A 23122-nucleotide genomic window follows, 5' to 3' on the forward strand; every position below is an offset into this window, starting at 1 on the left:
ATCTCGCCTAGTTAAATTAGGTTACCAGGCCGCCTAATTAGGGCGACCGCCGGCCTATGGCAGCAGAATCCCCAATTCGGGACCCCATGCGCTTTCCGCGAGTCCAGTAAACCGAATTGGCGCGCCGACGCATACCGCTCCTATGCAAAAAGTATACTTACCGCAAAATTATTCCATATTTTAATTCAACAAATCAAATCTTAACCTAATGATTGTCAGAGGGACTCCTCCCCGCTCCGGCTACCAAAGCTCCTTGTGATGGGCATAAAATTCTCTACATCACAATATCTATTTCCTTCATTGGAAAATATAACCTGTCCTCAATCACCCACCGGCAATTTTGTACGGTTTCCCCGTCTGTAATGTCACAATTAAAAATTACCGATGTAACTTTCTTGAGTATTTAAACAGATAATAGACAAAATACCATGAGATTTTTAGGTAAAAATTTTATTACTGAACAAAAAATAACAAATAGCCATATAAGGGAAACGAAATTACACATTTTCTTTTGTTAAACAAGAGTAAAATGTAAGGTGTAAGTATAATATTTCCCTTAAGCATTCTTAGAGTAGTATTGTGACTGAAATCTGAATGTATTAATCTGGTAATATATAAAAAAAACACGCTTAAGTCCATAGTTTATTAGGCGAAAAAGAATCCTTTATCTGATTTGTGTTCATTTTCATCGAATAGGATAAAATCTCGCTATATTATTAAAAAAAATGTTGATATTCAATTCGACTTGCTCCAAAAGAAATCGAACCGGCTATGTTCCCAAAAAAAAAAAGATTCAAAGTAACAAGCAGGTACGAATTGCGTAACCGATACGCTTGGCGTTAATTATTAACCTTAAATATATCTTATTGCCAAGAAAATTAAATCTCAAGATTTAGAGAACCAAGAATATACATAAGTATAATACGTCATGTTTCTCACTATAACTGACTGATAATTCATGATGAAACGATATTTTATGATAATTTGAATATTGTACTGTCTAAATATACTGCACCGTTTGGAGTAAATTAATACATAACACGTAAATAATTTTGCCTAAAACTAATTTATATAAATTCAAGTTCGGAAAATAATGTAAAAAGTATGAACTTTGGAAACAAAATTTTAGTTCTCATGCCCTTGACTGATAGTATGGCATACTAGCTATAAAGATTAACGTACGGCTGCATATTAACATATGTATGATATATAAAGGTGTCAATACATTCTCATACATAACATTATGGTACAATCAATGTTAAACGAATAACGTGTTTCTTCTGAATTAATATAACGCAAATAGCCTCAACGTGCCGACATTATTTGCCTCCTAATTTTTCGCTTTGATATCCCTTTGCACCGAGTGCTTTTGCGTTTCTGAAAAAGTGAATAAACACGTTGTTTTGTAGATTCGTTCATGATACTTAGCACATATATATGTCCTAGATTCTAATCGTTTATATAAAAATACAAAAGATAGATCACGGGGTTCTGAGACGAAATGTCTTATACCTATTAGGCAAATATATGGTATTAATAATTACATTTATAACTTAAATGCTGAATTACAACTAACGACATAAGTAATTAAATTTAAATTGCACTATTGAAAATAAAAGGCCACCTTTGTGTTAATCATTCTGATTAATAAACAATATAATGATATCTTAATTTTAAATTGTAACAATAACTAATAAAAATTATATAAATAAATTATAAATGTAATTTATTCTGCTCATTTACATGCACGCGAAAAGCACAGAGGAATCGTCGCGTCTGGAAATGAGCCCTAACTCTACTTGTTAATCGATATAAGTTATTTAATATTATTAATCGTGCAATGAAATACAGAGTCGCATTTAAGATGACAGTTTCAAAATAAATGTCAGATTGTGCAAGTAAACAGATATGACAGCATTGAATTTTCTTCATTTTAATTTTCCCTGTTTCCCGTTGATAAATAGTGTAAATTTGCACACCTGTTTTTCTTTTAGAAGGATTGTATGGGTAATGGTGCAATCTAGCAGGGAAACGTTTGATAGGTCTTCTCTATTCCAGACGTTAAAATTGCATCACATATTAATTAGAAATGTATTAACCCTTTGGACTCCAAGTATGTCTGTCAGGTACAGACAGTGTCACGTATTACACTCCATGAGTGCCTACCAGGCACTTCATTAGTCTGAGGGCATGCAAATATTTCGAATGAATTGGAATTATCGGGTGACAGCAACATTAAAATGTTGGAGCGTAAAAGGTTAATATTTCAGTTTTTCAAAGCTACTAATCAATTAAATTATAGAGTCCGGGTTGGTTTTGTTTGACCCTTAAAAAAATATATTATCTTTTCACTTTCATGGGATGTTTGAAAATGTTGACAATGAACATTTACTATGTATGTGCTTGAATTGGTATTACAGTGCTAACGATAGAAATATACTGGTGCTTTTATAAAAATCTTCTTTCTATGGATTATAGCAATGACCTAGTACATTTTATACCTCATCGTCAGTGATTGCTTATTAAATTTGATATAGGGTAAGTCCGGGATGTATGGACCACCGGTATAGACGGACTAGTCGAATATTTGGCTGGGGTGTCACAGCAGCGCTGCAGTCGTTGTCAGAAGTTGTTCTTCTTGAGTAGACGGAACCACGCTTAGTTTTGCTCATGAGTTTCATGCGTATTTTAGAAGAAAACTTTGTTTATTTCTTTTGGTGAGTTGAAAAATATTTTATACTGGATTTATTTGATATGTGGTTAAGTTAGTTTAAATGATTTCGACGTAAGATCAATCCTGTAACTCAAGTGTATACTTGAGTACAACCTTGACCTAAAATGGCATGCCGGTAGCGTTGTTTGTCTGGATGGGAAGCTGGTCCATCTATCCCCGACAATTGGGATAGATGGACTACTTGAAAAAACCTGGGATAGGCGGCCCATATCTCCTATTAAGGCTTTACTTTCTATATAAATGAATATATGGATGGATGGATGGATGGGTGGATGGATAATTGGAAATGGAATGGAAATGGAAAGGGAAAGAAGATGACTGCAGAATGATTCAATGTTTTGAACCATGTGAATATAAATCAGACTACCTATATTTTCTAAGTATATTGACTATCAAATTTACTTATCCTTTTTCAAATAGTTTATAACTTTATACTTTGAAATAAACAATGTTTATACCTTTGATAACATGTATTTCTTGTGTTACACCCTGATTTAGTAACGTATACCAGAGGTCCATCAATCCCTAGGAGGTGGTCCATCTAACCCGAGTACCCCCGGGATAGATGGACTACCGAGTAAAAAAAAGAAAAAATCATAACTTCAAGTGTGATTAGTGTAACAGCTGGAGAAGTGCTTACAATTGTTCAAGGTCATATATACATATTATAAAAAAATATACCAAATCCTAGACATTGCGAAGTTTCAGAAAAAATGACTAAAAAACATGGTCCAACTATCCCGGATTTACCCTATCGCCTTCAATTTTGGTATTCTGATCATGTGGCCGTAATCCAAAACACAAATGAAAATAGTAATTTCATGAATAAATGTAGAATCAGATTGATTGCGATCACATAATAAAACGCATAATGCTCGCTATAAAAGATTGATGACAAGTAAGGAAACTTAAGATTAAATTATTCATATAGCTTCGAAATAGATTTAATGAACAGATGCACTATTTCGTAAAATTTTAATTAAAATTCATGCCTGTATCTGCAAACAAATTACAGGTATGTAATATACGACAGTTTATAATGAAATGTATTGCTCATTACAATAACTGCCTGCAAACAGTATGTAATGTTCATTAATAAAGCAGTAAAAAAAATGCACATAATAAAGATTTTCGATTTAGTTTTTCGTCGTTACAGGTTCCTGAGGCGTTAATTTCTCTTTCTTATTCTAAGACTACAGTGCTATTCGAAAATATACATTGCTTTGTAATAAGTGCTGTCCCTGGCTATTATAAGATTTTGCCATTGTAAAGTAGTTTGGTCATTGCTCTCACAAAGCTATTATCTGTGCATTAATTTACTAGGATTCGCACTATCTTGAAAGGAAATATAATTTAACATTTTTCAAAAATACTATGAAATCACTTAAATTTTGTAAATTTCGGCCGCTAGTATGAAAATAATAATATCAATAATTATTATTCGATATTGATGGAGTTACATTCTCATCGTGTGAGATTCTATGGCCTACAAAATTGAATTGCATTCTCAGTATACAAGTTCTTAATATTAGGATCAATATACATCCTAATATACTGTATAAAAAAGGATCTACTTTTTTAAACTGACATAACATGCCTCAAATTGCGATTAACAGAAAACACACATTTGTTGTGTAATTGGACATAAAAATGATTATTTCCTTCCAAAATCAATGGCCCTCTTTTCTTCCCAGTGGTATTATTAATATACTTTTTAAATTCAGAACTTCCTTTTCTCATTCACACCTATTGCTCAGAGAACTGGAAAATTGATATTTAATAAGTTTTATTCAATACTATCTATGCATAAAATAATATCACTGAGTGTATTACAGCTAAGTTAATTGTAGTAATATTGGCTCATCTAAATACACAAATACGAAACGATGTTACTCGTTTCCTATGCGTATAATGCGTATGTGCTGCGTGTAGGAAAATAGGTTCAGGTATTATGTAAATATTTGAAACATTCGAAAATGTGATCGCAAAAGTGATTCGTAAATAGCACGAATAAATATGCTATAGTGTCGATAAATGCTTTATAGCATTAAGGAAAATGGTTATAACTGCACATTCACTATCCACATGAATGCACTTATCAGGACGGTGGTCGCATAAATATCGTACTCATGATATAATTAAGTAATATAAAAGTACATTTTATATTAAATTAGATCACTAATTGTGACTTGGAGCTGGATATAAATACATCTATTCAATAGAAAATATCATAACATCCTTTTCCAATCTAGCTAAATTCATATGAGTCTTGGTCAGACTTGGGTTATAAAATGTGTTACAACATTTTCTCTTAATACGTTAAGAAATAGCTAAAACATAGATACTTCTTCGTATTGGCAAATACGCCATTATATGCAATGAACGTAATCGATTGTTACATGTAATGTCATATGGAATGAGCGTACTTTATATATCAAGTTTGAACGGATGATCGCGAAAGTGATGTTGGATGGTGAATGTGCAGATGACAACTAGTATTGGCTGATTAGGCACTGTGCTGATTAGGCTATGTGAGCCGAAACTGGCTCTGAAGGCGGACTGCGATACTTGGCGCGAATGTGAAGGAAATTGGTGTGCTTGCTGCTGTGAAGTGGAGGCGTGCTTTCGCGGCTAAGGACCCTCACCTGACAGGGGTCATGTCTGGTCAAGAAATGATCCAAGGTATCCCAACCGCCTCCTACTCTCACCATCATATGTCTGCCCTTCAGGAGCTAGAATGTGTTAAACAATACTAATGGATTATGTTAGATAATAACAACGGCACTGTAATCATTATTCCATCACTTATAATTCTATGCTGATACATGGTATGCTACATTTTCTTCATCGAATTCACCTCACAATAAAGTATCCAATATACGCATATAGAATGTTTGCATTTCTATGGCATGTTTAGGCCAATCAGAGATTGAAAATATATATATACATTATGTGTTCCCAAAATGTCAAAAGTATTCTATCAGATTTTTAATGTTTGGTGTATGTATTATATACATTACTGCAGCATTAATATTTTCAATAATTAAGGTGTTATGAAAGTATCAGCCTATCTACATGGTGTCCCAGACCTCCTGTACAAGAAATATACGACGATAACGTCTATTTAATGCTGACAGAGAATATTTAACGCAAACTAGAATCCCAATTGTAGTTTCAAAACTGCAATAGTTTAAAGTTGACCAAGACCAAAATACAAGGAAGCCCAATTGCAAGAAATCACAAATAGCTGTAGCAGAAGCCGCATATGTCCTACGGACGTGCTCTTGGAAGTACAAGGTGCTAGGGCACAATCGAGCGCGCTGCACAAATCCACCTCGCAGATTCTGCTCATTTTTCGGCAAGGATGACACAAGCCCAGGGAAATGCCCGTGTCCGAAACCGGCAAACGAGGGGGGATCCGGCGCCGGAACGAGCACCGACCAGACCCCACACGAGACGGAAGAATAAGGCTCGAGGTAAACATAGCTGGGGAAAGAACACAAGCTGTGTGTTCGGTCGCTCTTTGCTGGACTGAACGCGTTTTCTCGTGGGTTAAGGATCCGGAAAAGTCAGCACATCTTGTATCGAATTTTCTTCTTTATTCGCACAAACTGGTATTAATTTGAAATGATCGTCGGTTGAAGATGGAGAATGAATGAATGCTCGAGTTCGAACTCGGATCTCGTTCGTCACCTCAATTTTCGTCAAGTACAAGGAAGGGATGAAAATTTACCTTTGATTGGCGGAAAAAGTCGTGGGTGGGTGGCTTGGTCAGACATTTGGGTGTCACGGATTGGTTAATCAGAAGAAGGGGGTGGTGGAATGATTAGGAAAGGTGGGAGAACTCACAGTTTTGGGTTTTCCGCGACACTTGGGTTTTTCGGGTAGGTCAAGGTAGGGAGCAATAAAGGGGATGATTGACCAGGTGGTCTAACGGGACACTCGAAATATTGGCTCCTTGGGTTTAGCCCAAATTTTATGGTCGGTGACTGTTGGACCGGGTGACCCGCATGGGTTCGAGCGGTATTCTATAGTTATTGAAATAACTGTGCCATCATTACTTTTAAGTCCTGAACACAAGCACTACTGGATAACGGAGCCGTAACGTCATTCATCAACGAACGGATAACGAATAAATGTAACAGGAACGGATGGGCGAAGACGAGGTCCCGCTTCACAGTTGCAGGAGTGAACGGAAAGATGATCAGCATCATACCGGAGAGGAAAGGAAACGTTACCATACAGGGGCAACGGGTCAGTCACAAGTTCCTTGTCCTACTCACGATGAGCCACGACTAGGGATAGACATCGCCCAGAAAATAGGACTACAAGTTTTTATAAGGAAAGAGAGAGTGTGCCCACACGGACCAAAATATCTAATATACGTACATAGAATATTTCCATATCTATGGGATGTTTCAGTATATCAGAAGTTAAAAATATATGTATAATATATGTTCACGGAATATCCAAAACATTCTATTGGAATTTAGGTGTGCATTATATGTATTGAATACATTACTAATATAATATATATCTACTTAACAGGCACTTATACTTGAAGTATTACATAAGCAAAAGACATCTAATGTATATTGTGCGTATATTAAAGGAAGGAAAATTGACCCGTGGCGAACGTAAAAAATACATATATTTACTGGTACCATCCTTTACTGGTACCACAGGGGGGAGCCTTAGGGTTAGTATTTAACTAAGATAAGATGCACAGAAGAACGAGTCCCCAGGAGCGGTTTTGGAGCACTGCACGCGCTGCTAGAAGTTTCGCTTCTTAACATTACTTAAAATCAGACGTTAGGTATGGACCTAACACGTGGTGAAAAAGCAGTCAATAACTGTGGCAAAAGTGGTTTTTTATGAACAACGCTTTGATGCGCCGCGCTTTGTCGGACTCCGGCTATGGGCGCAGGTGTCGTTTCCACTACATCTTGACGATGGACAAAATAGATGAATTGTCAGGTTAACAAACATCGGTGACAGTTTCAGATTAAACATTCATATTTTTAGGTTATTGCCTGTCAGATCAGGTTAACAAACATTGACAACATTTGTGGCATTTTTCCAGGTATGACTCGTCGGAAGGGCCGTATCCTTTGTATCATATATAATTAATTCACTTTCTTTTCAATACCAATTTTATTATTAACACTTCGAGATTGGTGCACTCGTAACTCGATACTTTCCTTGTATCTATAATACAAGGACAGTATCGAGTTATAAGTTGTATCTATAATAAAAATTATAATAATAAAATTATAAATTATAATAATTTGTAGATTTCTTTCAACACCAATTTCAATTTGCTTCTGATACCAGTATCAATTTTATTTCGATACCAATATCAATTTGCTTCTGATACCAGTATCAATTTTATTTCAATACCAATATCAATTTTCTTTTGAACCCAGTGTCAATTTTCTTTTGATAGCAATTTTAACTTTCAGCTTGGTGTACTGGTAAATCAATACTTTCCTGATGTCTACATTATAAATGATTTTTTGTTGTCTTTCGATAACAATTGTAACATCAACTATTTTACTTTGGCAAATAATTAAATTCTTCCGATTGTAATAACATTGATCATTTTAGCATGGTACTTTACTGGTACCATCCTTTCATAGGTTTAACATCGAACGACACTTTTAGTTTCGTGATTTCTGGTATCAATCCGTCAAAATAGATACGTTGCTTGTATGTATATTAGATCATACAATTAATTTACAATTTTCTATTAATAGCAAATTGTTCTTACATTGATACTTTTAACGTGGTACTTTACTGGTATTGTCCTTTCATAGTATTACCATCGATCGACACCTTTAGTTTTGTGGTTTCTGGTGGACCGTTCCAATCAGATACTTTGCTCGTATTGATATTAGATTGTACAGTTAATTAATTTTTTTATTGTGTGGAGCATCCTATTCCGATTTCTTATAGAAGGTGACTGGTAGAACCAGGTCCTTCCGAGGCGTGTCAGGATAAGCAGTCAAAACAAGAATAGTAGGAGCGGTGAAGGAGAAAGAATAAGCCATTAATCACATCGCATGTGACGAGCCGTGTTGCCCAACGCCCAGACTAGGGCAACACGTCACGCACAAGCTAGCCACGCAACGTGAGATGCCGCAATCTAACGCAAGATATCACTGATACCGCGAGCAACCGCGGCGCGGCGCCGATAAACTCCCGGCGCTCCCGCAAGCGAAGCGGGCCGCGACATAGTATATAGCGACACCCGAGTGACAGGAAAGGCAGAAGCTCCGGAGGCGCATTCACACGCGCCGCCATTTGGGAAGAAACCCAGTTCGGCAGATCTGTAGCTTCTCAACAAATCGCAGGAAGAGATCTCGGTTCGAGACAGTCGCGAAGTCGAGTCATGACATAGACGAGACGAAAGGGAGACTGACTTAAATCGAAAATAGGATAGTCCTCATAGATAGTAGATCGAGTAACATTACACGCATTGAAAAGCCGCCCTACTTAGGGAACGACGACCTATATTTAACGTATGATCTTTGTATTCTCTTTTGTACCTCCACAACGGAGACTTCAGCGGCAGAGCCGCCCGGGCTGCAGCCCCTTTGAATAAATGCATTGTTTTGTTTTCCACTTACGCATTTATTGTTTCACTCCACCCAGACCCTAGACGCGCACGTCTAACGCTCCGAGCGGCTGCTGTCTTGGAAAGAGAACCGAACGTAGACTGTGGCGTACAGTACACGTAACCTGTGGCGCCACCGGCCTACCGTTACACGCATATTGATATATTATCGACCGTTAGGTCGAGTCGTCCGTTTATTACGAAAAGTACCGTCATATGGAGAAGACTCGAGCAGACTGAGGAAACTAACAAAGAATGTTTTTCAGGTGTCCGCCTCTGATTGTTCTGGTTCTTGGATATGTTTTAGAAGACCAAAAAGTACGAAACGCGTGTATTTTTATTTTGGCCAATTGTTATGTGTAGGGAGTGAAACAGCCCCTCAAAGTTCATAAGAAGAGGTATTAGAATTCTTAGTTTAAAGAATAATGTGTTGAGTACAGCTTATTAGAATTTTAATATACGTCATAACTTGTTTGTATATAATGGTATATAATGTCCTTATCGGCATTCACCCTTGCTTGGGAGTAATAAAAATTCCTAATCAAATAAGGTCACGTATAGAGACTTAAAACGTATAGCGGAAAGTCATTAAATTCATAAGAAACTAACTGTCAATTACTTTATGATGACAGAATAGTGGTTTGACAATCTCCCATCCCTCCTGAGGGGTGATGAGCCATCCCTAATTAATTAGTTACGTTTGCTTATAATAAAAGTATAAAAGACGCGAACTGTTCGCCCGAATGCAATGAAAATCCATGTAAACAGCATTTCATAAAGATGGAAGTCTAAAGTGTCACCATACTTATAATTACTCCAATGGGAAATCTACCCTAATGGAGCCGCTTATGAATGAATGTTCTGAAATGCATTTTGCATTGTGAAATGATGTTTGTCTCCATTCCTGTTACATGTGGTCAGCGATTGTATGTGTAAACATTTTCTTTTTTCAGAACGGATATAAGTGGATCTATTGGGGTAGATTTCCCATTGGAGTAATTATTACTATGGGGAGACTTTAAAGCTCCATCTTTATGAAATACTGTTTGCATGAGTTTTCATTGCATTATGCCAAAATAATTCTAACAACGAGCCAAAGGGCAGATACCTGACAATTATTTGCACAGGAACGAAAATTCAGAAGGGTTTTTTTAAACAATTAGCGAGAAAGGGAGAATTTAACAAATCGCCAAGAGGCGGAACCCCGACAATAATTCGGACAGGGAAGAACGCAGTACGAACGCGTCGCTAGAAATTAAGTACTTGGACGGTATGGCAGATAAGGAACAGTGACATTAAAGTCAGAATTTCGTATCGGCTGAGGCCGGCCGCGCCTGGAGACGGCGGCCCCCCATGGGGCCGACCCTCGCATGGGGCCCGCAGCCCCGTTGCCCAGCAGGGATCACGTGGAGGTGGAGCCGGCGGCCGAAGCCAGGTCCTGATCAGGATTGGCTGAAGCCATTTACGCCTAAACGAGGCTGCATCCGCTAACCACCCGGATTGTTCCAGGTGACTCCTATGCAGCGGATCGCAGCCGTTTGATTCCAGAAAAGTGGTAGTCGCGGGGCCAGGGGAGTATTCTGAATGTGCGAAGTGCCTAAGATCTTGTTGCTAACTCCAATTGTTTGTTACAGATCACCAGAAAGGGGATCCCCCATCTCGGCCATGCGACCAATATGCTGTCACCACTAGTTTACTCCAGCCCCACCACACTCGTGGGTCTTGAAGGCGAGTACCCGCCCAAGCAGACGCCACCCGAAACCAGCATAACTAGTTGTTTTCTTTTCTTTTCGGTGATTCCCGCGCGACGGAAGCGAAGGCCACATATAGATCCTCCCGCAGAAGCCCCCGCAGCTCCACAGGTCAGGTAAGTTTCAGCTCACTAATTCTTTCCTTTAACTTTTCCCGTAGGTCCGCGTTCGCAGCGCACGAGAACACAGCCCGAAAGAATGCAGCTTGGCCCTGAAGTTCCCGTGTCCGGTAAGGACCTGGGAGACGTAGTAATCGGGCGCTATCCAGCCAGCGTTTAGCCTGTCCCTGACATTGCTCAGAGCCCTGTGAGTGTATCTTCCCTTAGGTGAAGAATCCCGACGATTCTGCCATTTGTCCATGAGGGCCTCGTTGATCTGCTCAGCCACATTCCGCGGAGAGCTTCGCAGGAGCTCCTCGTTGTATTCCCTGCCATTCAATGAAAAAGGGATCTTTTTCCTTATCTTGTAGGCACAAGTGACCCGATGCACCAGCAGGTCGACCGGGAGGGCTCCAGCCAGCACTTGCAGCGCATCCGCCGAGACCGTACGGTAAGCCCTCGTGGTACGAATGGAGCACCTGCCTCTGAGCCCTTGCTAACGCAACAACGTTTACCTTCCCTAGCAGGTCGCTCCAGCCCGCCGAGGCGTACACAGCAATCGGGATGAATAGACCCTTGTAAAGGACGTCGAGGCACGGGTATTTAAGCCCCCACCTGGCGCGCGCCAAGTGGGTGTAGGCGTTGAAGATTTTCACAGTTTTGTCTGCAAGGTAGTGGACGTGCGGCCCAACCCTCATGCCCTCGGCGAAGCGGATCCCAAGGTATGTGATTTGTCTAGCAAATCTAATGCCCTTATTTCCCATAGGGATATGCGAAGGTCTGGTAGTAAGCTTTCCTTTAACGTAAAGAGCCATAGTCTTTCCCTCGGACAAGGTTAGCTTCTTCGTTTTGCACCAGTCCGCAACCTCCGTCGCAACCCTCGCGCCTCGGGTCTCGAGCTCGCGTCGCGTGTCACCTGAAATGATGACAGCAAGATCATTCGCATAAGCGACGTGCGGCACGTCTCCCCGCGCCAGCAACTTTAACAGGTCATCGAAGACCAGCGTCCACATAACCGGGCCGAGGACTGCGCCCTGAGGGCAGCCCCGCGTGGCGTCCTTGGTACAGCTGGAGGCTCCCTCCCGTATCTCAACAGTAGGATCATTGAAGTAGTCACATAAAGCCCTGTAAACATTTCCGGGGCAACCCCTGGTCCTTAGGGCCTCCAGTACGCTCGGCCACCAAACATTATCAAACGCTCCGGCAATGTCGATGAAAATCGCAACAATATACTTTCCAGGCCGTTGCTGTATCTCGCGCCTGAATGACACCAGCGCATCCTCAGTGGAGCTGCTCTTCTTGAAGCCGAATTGCGTGTCCGCAGTTCGGCCCTCCCAGGAAATGACATCGGACAATCTGGTAAGTAGAAGCCTCTCGTACACCTTTCCCAGCACTGGCAACAGGGATATGGGCCTATATGACTTCGGGTCCGACATATCCCTGTCCGGGTATTTGGGAATCACCCTCAAAAGTGCAGCCTTCCAAAGGGCCGGGGAAACCCCGGCTCTTAAACATCCATTGAAGAGCGTCCCAAGGGCCGGCAGCACCGCGACCGCCGCATGTTTGGCCACCTCCGGAAGGATCCCCTCCAGCCCGGATGCCCTCCGATTTTTAAGTCGCCCGATCGCAAGGGTGACATCCATTTCGTCGAACTCAGGGACATCGGGGAAGTCAGTTGGATCCCGTACATGCTGCCGAAGTCTTGACTGAGCCTCGTTGTCCGGGGTATCATCCGGAACAAGGACGCCTAGCATGTGTCAAGCTACCTCGCTCCAGTCAACCACATGGTGGTCCCCAATTTTCAACGATGCCAGCACGCCGCCGCGTGCGTGGGCACTTCTGGTTATCCGATAAACCGGCCCCATGGATCTCTATTTCCCAGAGTGCTGATAATGACCCGCCAGCTACTCCTTTTTGCCAGGGCGATTGCACGCTTGTACCCTCTGAGGATCTCGCGGAGCTCGTGCCTCAGTTCCTCCTTGCGCCGCGGGTCAGTTGCTGCCTGGAATTTCTTCCTGAGCCTTCTCACCATTCTCTTCTCGGAAGTTAAGGCCCCAGTCCATCAACCGTTGCGCCTAAGCCTTCCGACAGGGTTCCGGGGAATACTGGCGTCGCAGGAGGCCATAATCGAAGCCTCAACTCTCTCTGCCACTCGGCCAGGGTCAATTTCCCCCTAGTCTCCTGGGGTGGGGGGGGGGGGATACAGTATCTGATGGTCTTAGCCACATCAGCTTCAAACTCAGTCCAACGCGCTTTTGAGAGGTTGTATCTCCTGACTGGAGCGGACCTCGCTCCCCCATCGAGGGAGCCTACACTCATGAGGATAACCTCATGGTCACTAGTGGTTATTCCCGTAGCTACCCTCTAGTCGTGGATAAGACCCACAGCAGGCCTAGTGCAGAAAGTCACATCTATATGAGCCTTTCCTTTCGAGTTAGAGAAGGTGGAGAGGGGGGGGCACTCTCATTCAGGCAGATAAGGCCATTCATCGCCACGAAGTCCTCCACAAGCCTGCTCCGCGGATCAGTGGAAGCAGAGTGCTACAAGGACGAGTTCGCGTTGGTGTCAGCCGCTATAATCACCTTCCCACCCTTGAGATCTCGAACTACGCGGTCAAGGTGATGGAGGTAGCCCTCAATTGGGTCTCGGTGCTGGCAATATTGCGCATCAAGGTAATAGGCCTCTTCCCGCAGCGTGATTTGCGCACATGCGCAATGCGCCGTCGTAAGATGGTCGACCTTATGGACGGTCAGTGCCGGGTTGTTCATTAGGATTGCTGCCCAAGGTTGTTCTTTGCCAATGTGTACCTGGAGCATACCAGGAAATCCCGGTATTCGTTCCTTAAACACGTATGGTTCCTGCAGGAGCAAAATATCAATACTTTGTGCCACGATGTACTTGTGCAATTCAGATGTCACTATTTTGGATCTTCCCATGTTGAGTTGGAGTAACTTAATAAAGACCATAGTCAGTCTGGGTTACCACTGTATTGATTGCGCTCTTGTACATCGGGCACTCCTTGCTTGAGCCCGGATGGTCATGCGGCTTGGACGCTCTCTTACAATTGGGGCATACCGGGTTACGATCCTTATTAGGGCACTCCGCAAACGGGTGCCCCTCAAGTCCACACTTGCCGCGGGTCTCGTGTTCCTTAACGCAATGCCTCGCAATGTGTCCATATCCCTGGCACTTAAAGCAGCGCGTTACCCCTATTCAGTCCTGGACCCCGAATGAGCTCCAGCCGCAGTACATGCGACCGATTGTCCTCAGCTCATTTCTAATTTCAGGGGTGGTTTCCACTACTACGTTGTGGGTCTGGTGGCTCTTCGTCTTGATTTTAAACCTGACCTTAAAGTGTTCCAGGAAACTCTCCCTGGTGACTGTTGGCGGGCCCACCCATTTTGGTCGAAAATCCCTTCAAGGAGCTCTCGTTTCTCAAGATCTTTAGGGACTCCGTAGAGCATCACCTTGGGTCCCCTGGCTCTTGGCTCACTGACCTGGAGTCCCTTCAGGTGTAACTTATCTGAACCAGCTATTTTCTTTGCATCTTCCCTGGTGTGCGTCATTACTATGACTTTGTTGTTTTGCCCCTTCCTAACACCTTTTATTCTTATTTTGTCGGCGACAGGATTAGTTGCTGTCCTGAGCGCAGCGATCACACCATCTGAGGTTTTATGGTGGGTAACTCCATCCTTGGGCTGGACTACTAGAACGCTAGTTGGTCTCGGGGGTTTTCTCACCCCGGCGATCGGGGAAATTCGAGTTCCCGTCCCCTGCACTGCCACTTGTGAGTAGCTGGGAGCCTGAGTTTTTGCAGTTCTGACAATATCAAGTCCATCAGTGAGACACCTGACTTTGGTGGTTAGCTGCGCATTCTGCACGGTTAGTCTTTCGGCAATCTCAGCGATCGACAGAACCTTTTTTTAATACGAAATTTCCCTGTTCTTGGGATTCTTGCAATATGATATTATACGCAAATAAGTTTTAGCATGTTTCGCGACAGTAGAACAGTCCCGTTACAGTACAAAGTAAATTTAAATGGCCAATATTTCGTTATATGAATTTTCTGACAAACGTGAGACATGGAGGGAAAAGGGAAGGAAAAGACCAAAAATAAGTTTCCCTTCGTCAGGGCCGGCTCGGCTCGGCCGCCCGCACGGGGCTCGAGGGTCCTAGACGTGGCGTTCTCTCTTACTCCTGTGGGTCGTATAGGCACCGGGCATTCTCTACCACTGTTAAAACTCCTGTCTCGGGCCTTCTACTCCCTGTTGTGAGGGTCTCGGTATCGGCTCCCGATAATCGGATTAGCATCGATGTCTACATGCCGGCGAGGAAGACTCTCTCTCTCTACCCCGGGGTGCGGTCTCGTCACATCCTGAGCGGCGTTCTCCGTTGCTCTCTCGCGGATCTTATGCCTCGCGACGGTGTTCTCGCTTGCCGTCGTTCATCCTCGGGCCTTATCGCCCCTTCCTTCCGCGGCTCGCAAGGCGGATTGTCATTTTGCAGCGACCACGATTAAATAATTAACAGAGGGAATGGAGGATCAATTCCTCCACGAGAAATATCGTCTCGAATTAACTGTGCCATCTAGTCGTCATGTTAACCCTCCGTTGTCCATGCCTTTTTCGGACACGTAATTTTATGACTTGTATTTGTATTTAAAATGCAAGTAAACAATTTAATCTCATCTGTTTTTGCCAATGTGGCTATTTCGAGTTACACGTGATGTTTAACTTTTTCGAGAGTTGATTCAGTTGATAGAACAAGTATCATTCTGATCGACTCTTTTCTAATATTCTCATTTCTCTGGGAGTATTTAATTTCAAACGCAAATCGATTCAAAGTCTATTTAAAATTTGAAATCCATAACAGTTTATTGTTCTTATTTCAAATACGAAATGGAAATGGGGTTTTTCGTTTTGGATACCTATTTCGAATGAAATCAATTCGTAAGAGTTACTCCGATTTGCGTTTATAATAAACTCGGATATGAAAAGTCTTTCTTATGTTTACGGGTGCTCATTTACATGCTGATTTAATGATTTACAGGTGTCCATTTATTCGAGGAATACGAAGAATGGTGTGGAACGTAAATATATAAGAGGCATGAAATCACGATTTCGTTTCTGTGTCCGATAGTTGATGCGTCGTAAATTTTCCGACGGTATTTCACTGTATATATATTTAGAAACTATTTCTTTTAAGCTAAGATAATATTCTAACTTCGGTTCAGTGAATGGAACAATTGAATCACTAAGAAACTTGTTAACATTTAATAGAACATGTTCTATTATATTCTTTATAAAATTCTGTAAATTATTATTTAACAAAAACTACGTTAGGTGGGTCAGGGACGCTCCACAGTAATACTAAAATAATTTTCATTCATTGTTTTTGTTTATAAATATTTATTTTCTTTAGGAAATCCATTCTGCCCCTTGAGCGATTTGAATTCTGCGCTGCTGCCGCTGCTAGTACGCTGCGCGACGGGAGAGGGCAGTGCGGACCAGGAGGAAACCATCGATGGAGTCCAGTGTACCTTGAGCTCCGGATGTTCCTTCTGGTGCCAGTTGTCGCCTTTCCCAGCCGATTTCTTGCCGATTCTGTACGTTTATTTGGGGTTATTCCGCAGCGGTCAAGCGTTGCGCGCATCGAGCCAGGCCATCGCGCTTACAGGTTAAGAAATTCGGCGAGGTTTGAAGCACTAAAGTATTCGCACTAGGCGAAGGAAATAAAATAAAGGAAACGTTATTAGTATGGCTTATCGCCAAAGAGACTATGAAACATTGACGATGTTTCTCTTTTCAGCTACTTAAGTAAAGAAAGGGGGGAATTAATCGAACCCGAAGTACTTTACTAGATAATTAAAACGCCTCTTTTCGGCTAACGTGAGAGAGAAGGTACTCGATGTGGATTAATTAATCGAGATTCTCATCCCAGTTTCCTAAAACAAAACATAATCTCTCGAGTTCGCGTCCTTTACAGATAATTCATCAAGTTAAATTGATGCGTGGTACGGAAATCAGAGATAATATCTATTGGCCAGCGGCCCTCACTGTCCCCCCGTTTCCCTCAGCCATTCATGGTCCGAGACAGGGGTTTTCGATGGTGCCTCGATACTACTATGGCCCTTTATGGGACGGCATTTCCTCTCCAGAAATGCAGCATCACAATACCAAACAAGTTATGACGTATATTAAAATTATAACAAGTTTTATTCAACACATTATTCTTTAAACTACGAATTCTTATACCCCTTCTTATGAACTTTCAGGGGCTGTTTCACCCCCTAAATATGAAAACGGGACAAAATAAGAATACACGTGTTTCTTACTTTTTGGTCCTCTAAAACGTATCCAAGAACCAAAACAATCGGAGGCGAATACCTGAAAAACATTCCTTGCCAGAAGACTGTCTCCCTATGTCTCGTGTCCCACAATATTTGGAAGCAGGAACGTACCAACTTCGAAGTCGTTACTCAATAATTAATACCAAATTATATTAACATTGACAATTTTAGTTTGTTGCTTTCCTGGTATCGATCCTTTAATGTTAATAAATGATATATCAAATAATGATTATTTCAGAAGATGATATATCATTAGCGTCATTATTTAAATAAGTAAAATTAAAAAAATTACAGTCCATATAAGATAAATAAATCAATTTTTTTTCTGTGTATTAACACAGAAATATTGTAATAAACTTTAATCAATCTAAAGGGGCTTCTAACCTGAAGTACCTTTGACCTTGTCATCAATGTGTATCTGATGGACTTCAATATTTAGGTATAACTCAATATTCATTGTATAACTCAATATTTATTGTGTAACTCAATACAAATTACAAAATATGTGAAATCACCACAAACACGTGTGTAAAAACCCTTGCGCCAAATACATCTTATTGGAAATGTCTATGATACAAAGTCATATCCATACAGTGGCGATTAATCGCACAAAAGCCATGAAATCACTTACTTTTGTCAAATACAGGGTCTGTCTCAAACGTAAGTTGAATGACCTTGCGCCGCTGAAGCAAGCCGCTAGCAAGGCGCGTCAAGTGACGGGAAAGGTGGTGGGGGATTTAGGGAAGCTAACGATACTCGCTTGAGTTGCCTGCAGGCTGATCCACAGTGCGCATCGCTGCTAGTTCGAACCCTTGTCTTACTGACGCGTCGGAATTTCAAGATGCCACGTTTCAAGGACCAGCGTTACGCGATAAAATTTCGTGTTACGCTCAAGAAAACGGGCGCCCAGACCGTTGCCATGCTGAGGGAAGCTTATGGCGATAATACCATGTCCCAAAATATGGTTTACCGCTGGCACAAGATGTTCCGACGCGGAAGGAAGCTACTTTGAAGAATTTTAGTTGCTTGTACGTTTATCTGCAATGAATCTCTTTTCCTGGACATATTCAACTTACTTTTGGGATAGACCTTGTACGTGCATTGGGCGTTAGATGCAAAGTAAAATTTTACGAAAATATACCCATAAAGTAATAATTGAGTGCATAGCAGTGATGAATCTTGCTGAACACATATAATATGTGACGAGAATGTTCGAGCGATCGAGCGAGAGTCGACAAGACTCTCCTCGGTCGCTCTGTTTACATTTGGGGGTCACCGGCGCCAACGGTTGGCGCCGTTCGCACCCCGCGCGTATCGCTTTCGGGGGGGCCCTCGCTGGAATTCGGCCAGCGGGGCCCTCTCTTCGTGCGTCGACCGTGGACCAAGGCGGAACTCGGTAGTCGAGATTTTTCCCCTCGCAACCTTTGTCGTGACAAGAGTTCTTTCGTATTTCTCGTTCGCGAGTATTCGATCGCGGGTGCCTCGACCGAGGATTTCGTGCTACCTCGATCGAGGAGTTCGGCCGCCCCGTCATCTGNATATTAAATACACTTATATGTATTAATACACTTTATGGGTGCATTTTTGTAAAATTTTATTTCGCATATAACACTCAATGAACGTATTTGGCAAAAGTAACCGATTTCATGGACTTTATGCAATATGCCACTGTATGGATGATTTTGTATCATAGACATTTCCAATAGGATGAATTTGGCGCAAGTTTTTTACACCGACGGTGTTTTTGTGGTGATTTAATTATAAAGGGTTAATATTAAAATTGTTATCGGAAAACAATTTAATTATAAAAGAGTTAATGTTAAAACTGGTATCGGAAGAAAATTTAATTATTTGCAAAAGTAAAAGAGTTGACGTTAATATTGGTATCGAAAGAAAACTAAAAATCATTTGTAATATAGACATGTGAAAAGTATCGATTTACCAGTAAACCAATCTGAAAGTGTTAATGTTAAAACTGATGTTGAATGAAAATTGAAACTGGCGTCGAAAGAAACCTACAAATTATTATAATTTATAATTCATAATTTTATTATTATAATTTTTATTATAGATACAACTCGTATCTCGATACTTTCCTTGTATCTATAATACAAGGATAGTATCGAGTTACGAGTGCACCAAGCTGAAAGCGTTAAAATGTTAAACTGGTATTGAAAAGAAAGTGAATTAATGGTATATGATACAAAGGAAATGGCACTTCTAACGAGTAATACCTAAAAAAGTTCCATAAATGTTATCGATGTTTATTAACTTGATCTAACAGACAACAACCTAAAAACATGAATATTTAATCTGAAGCTGTCACCGATGTTTGTTGACTTAATCTGACAAGCAATAACCTAAAAACATGAATGACTAATCTGGAACTGCCTTTGATGTTTGTTAAACTGAAAATTCATCTATTTTGTCCATCGTCAAGATGTAGTGGAAACGACACCTGCGCCCCGAGCCAGAGTCCGACAGAGTGCGGCGTATCAACGCGTTCATGAAAAATCACTTTCGTCACAGTTATTGACTTCTTTTTCACCACGACGCGTTGAACTCTATTTGACACCCGACGCGTTTAGTGGACTCCGGCCTTATGTATTACGGCAGTTTACCACAGCGCCACGTACGGTCTTTCAATGTAACTGTAGTGGAATGCAGTTGCGACGAAAAGAATGCGGACCGAAGACGATGATGAATACATCAACTGAACGAAACGTGACCTTGAATATTTCCATGTTAGCTTAGCGTATAGCGGATGGCGTGGAAAAACTTGAAAAGATTACAGGCTCTATAAAACGGAACATACTTTCTTTGTGCCAAACATGGGTCAATGATAAGTTTTCTTAATTGAGAAAAAAATATTTATCGAATTGATGGGCCGAATTTTCGCGTTAAGTATTCGGCGCCGTTCGCGCAGACTTTCAAATGTATTTGTCGCGAAACTCTACCGGGTGTTCTAATATGGCGGGTCGCCCGGTCGAATATTCTGAGTGGACAGATCGTCCGATATTCCCAGAGGGTCTAGACCACGGTGATTGTCTCGACTGGAGCCTCAGGACAGGGGTATCGTGTGGGACGGGAACGAAGGTACCGGAGGGCTCGCTGCTGCCACCTTCAAGATGCCCCCAATGGCATGGTAAATCCTGTAAGGGTCGAGCTCTACCGGGCCCTGTTATGTGCTATGTAACTGTCACGTCCAAAAATAGTTTAAGCTACGTATCGAGATTTCGGACCCACCCCCAAAGGCCTGAAACGAATATCGATTTCCATTGAAGGGCTAAGACCCTATGAGCCGTTTAATAATATCTTAAGATGGTTCGTAAAGAAAAGGAAACCAACGATGATTGCTTACGAACCTTGAATACGCGGAAATCGTATGATTCTTTTGGGACATCAAAAAATATTTTCCGTTTCCCATAGTTTGTTACCAAAATCGTCCTTGACGAATTGTATTTTATCGATGTCGATTAAATTTCTCGGAGTCTTTCATATCACCTTAAGCTTGTTGATGCTGATGTTTTTGTCAACTTGCTTAGAGCATTGTTATATTGATAGCTGTGTTGATTGCATTGCATGGGAACACGCAGGTTGTGGTGGAGGCTTGGCCTCACATCAAGCAGGCTACTCAGCAGAATGATAGAGGCTTGTTCCCAAAACGTAAAGACAAGGAGCCAATGTGGTGAAGGAAACAGATTCTGATTGACTTCTTCGCCTCAGCGAGCACCAAACAAGAAAAATCGTACGCATTGAATCATTGAAAACCTGCAGGGTTTCAAGCACCGCTTCTTGCGGGGGTGTCATATTCAAGCACGACACACAGCACAGCGACTCTACACAAGTGGCCTAGCAAATGCCGTGTGCGGCGAGGTTTCATCTTTCCCGCCGTACTAACACAATTTCTTTCAAAGGAATCCATTGAGCCCAAGTGCCATTTTGTTATGCAACGTGATGCAGGTCTGAACCCCATTTTATTCAAAAATTCATTTGGCATTGAAGTTCCCTGGCCGCACGCAGCGTAACGGGGGTAAGTGGAATTATAATTAAAAATTTCGTCGCCGTGTCAAATCGCGTCACGGCACAACTCATACGTAGATCCAATGGATTCCTACTATAATGAAAACAGGTTAATAAACATGACGACGTAGAAACGATTTTATAAAAAGGAAACATATTCAATTAGATACCTTCCTTACCCTAATAAAAACATTGCGTCCAGCAATGTGGTAGCGACCTTCTCCAACTTTGCGAACTTTTAATTTCGAGCATTTATTTGAAGGACACTGACAGAGTCTCTGCATGGCTTCCGTTGCTTGTCGAACCTGTTAACAAAGTTAAATCGTTTAAAAAATACGCATGTTTCCTGTAAATTTACATATACTTGTAAAATATTTCTTATATCTCACAGATTGCTGTCTAAATCAGTAAATCAGCATAAACGTGAGTGAGTGTTGAATAAAATTAGTTTAGTCAAAGAAAATATAATCGCGTGAACATTAATGCGTGTACGCGCATAACCAAATAATATAATATAAATAAAGTATGGAAGGTCGGCAGTTTCGAACAAGTGCAAAGTTTGCAGCATCTGTCAATAGCGAGTTTTGGATAATTAGGCCAGTCAAATAAGCGATATTTTAGTCCTAAAATTTCAATCATTTTATAGTTTATTGAAAAATATGGATAATGTTCAACTAGAGTTAGAACAAAAATGTAAAGAATCAATTTTATAGAGTACAAAACTTCTTTTGAAGAAGTCAATGACAGCGCCTGTCTATCTTCAGTGGTTCGGCCGTGAAAACGGTCCGCAGAAAAACTTAAAATACGTTTGGTTATCACAAAATCTTCGGAGACCCCATTTTAACTGTTAAATTTATTTCGGTGTTACGAGGCTACCCGATTTTCCTCAAAATAGAGAGGCGCGCATTCTATTAAGTATGAGTCAGTTACCAGAAGATAAATATCGAATCCAAAGCAACGACTGTATCATCCGATTAAATCGAAAAAATAACGAGTGGAACAATCATCGAGGATTGTTTTGGCTTATTCGCACGCTCTCCGCATCGAACTGCACTCTGGACCAAAACACGGAACTACACTTAACAATATTTTTATTAACACTAATAATTAACACTCAACATAGTAACTACCTTAGCACTTCCGATCAAACTTCTAACAACAAAATCCATAAACAAAGAAACCGGACCCTGTCCTCACGGGCATCTCAAGGATAAGATCTCGTATAAAAGCGGTACCGAAAAGCAGAAGTCGATAATATAGAAGAGTTTAAGACAGCGTACAGAGCAGTCTCAGGAGCGAGGCTGGAGCTCTCTAAAGAGCTGACCGTACCGTAGCAACAGTTGTGCGTTTCGGTACTCCGACATCCACGAGCCAACAGTGAGAAGAACGACGACGCTGCGAATTCCGGACCAGCGGGAGAATCTTAGGAAGCTCCAACCCTAGGGCACGCCCCGGTTTGATGGCGTTTACGTGCAGTTCATCGCAACCGGCAGGACGTAGGAGAGACGTCACCGAAAGTAAAGGCCTCTGCGAAGCCAAGGTACAGGTCCT

General features: G+C 41.4%; 1 protein-coding gene across 3 annotated transcripts in view; it reads right to left on the bottom strand.

Annotated features, from left to right (window-relative positions):
- Window positions 1-550: 550 nt before the first annotated feature.
- LOC105696069 (growth arrest-specific protein 2) overlaps window positions 551-23122 on the bottom strand; it is a 98558-nt gene continuing 75986 nt past the window's right edge. For 2 of the 3 annotated variants that reach the window (XM_012418234.1, XM_023432936.1), the window contains exons 7-8: window positions 21751-21876; window positions 3663-5466 (exon numbers count right to left, since the gene is read on the bottom strand). In XM_012418234.1, the coding sequence (XP_012273657.1) occupies window positions 5257-5466; window positions 21751-21876 (336 nt within the window). In that variant the 3' untranslated portion in view covers window positions 3663-5256. Of the gene's footprint in view, window positions 1378-3662; window positions 5467-21750; window positions 21877-23122 lie in introns of those variants that run through there. The other variant, XM_012418235.1, reaches the window with a different exon arrangement.

Source organism: Orussus abietinus, unplaced genomic scaffold (genome assembly GCF_000612105.2).
Source record: "Orussus abietinus isolate OABI.00-Male unplaced genomic scaffold, Oabi_2.0 scaffold304, whole genome shotgun sequence".
Lineage (NCBI taxonomy): Eukaryota > Metazoa > Arthropoda > Insecta > Hymenoptera > Orussidae > Orussus > Orussus abietinus.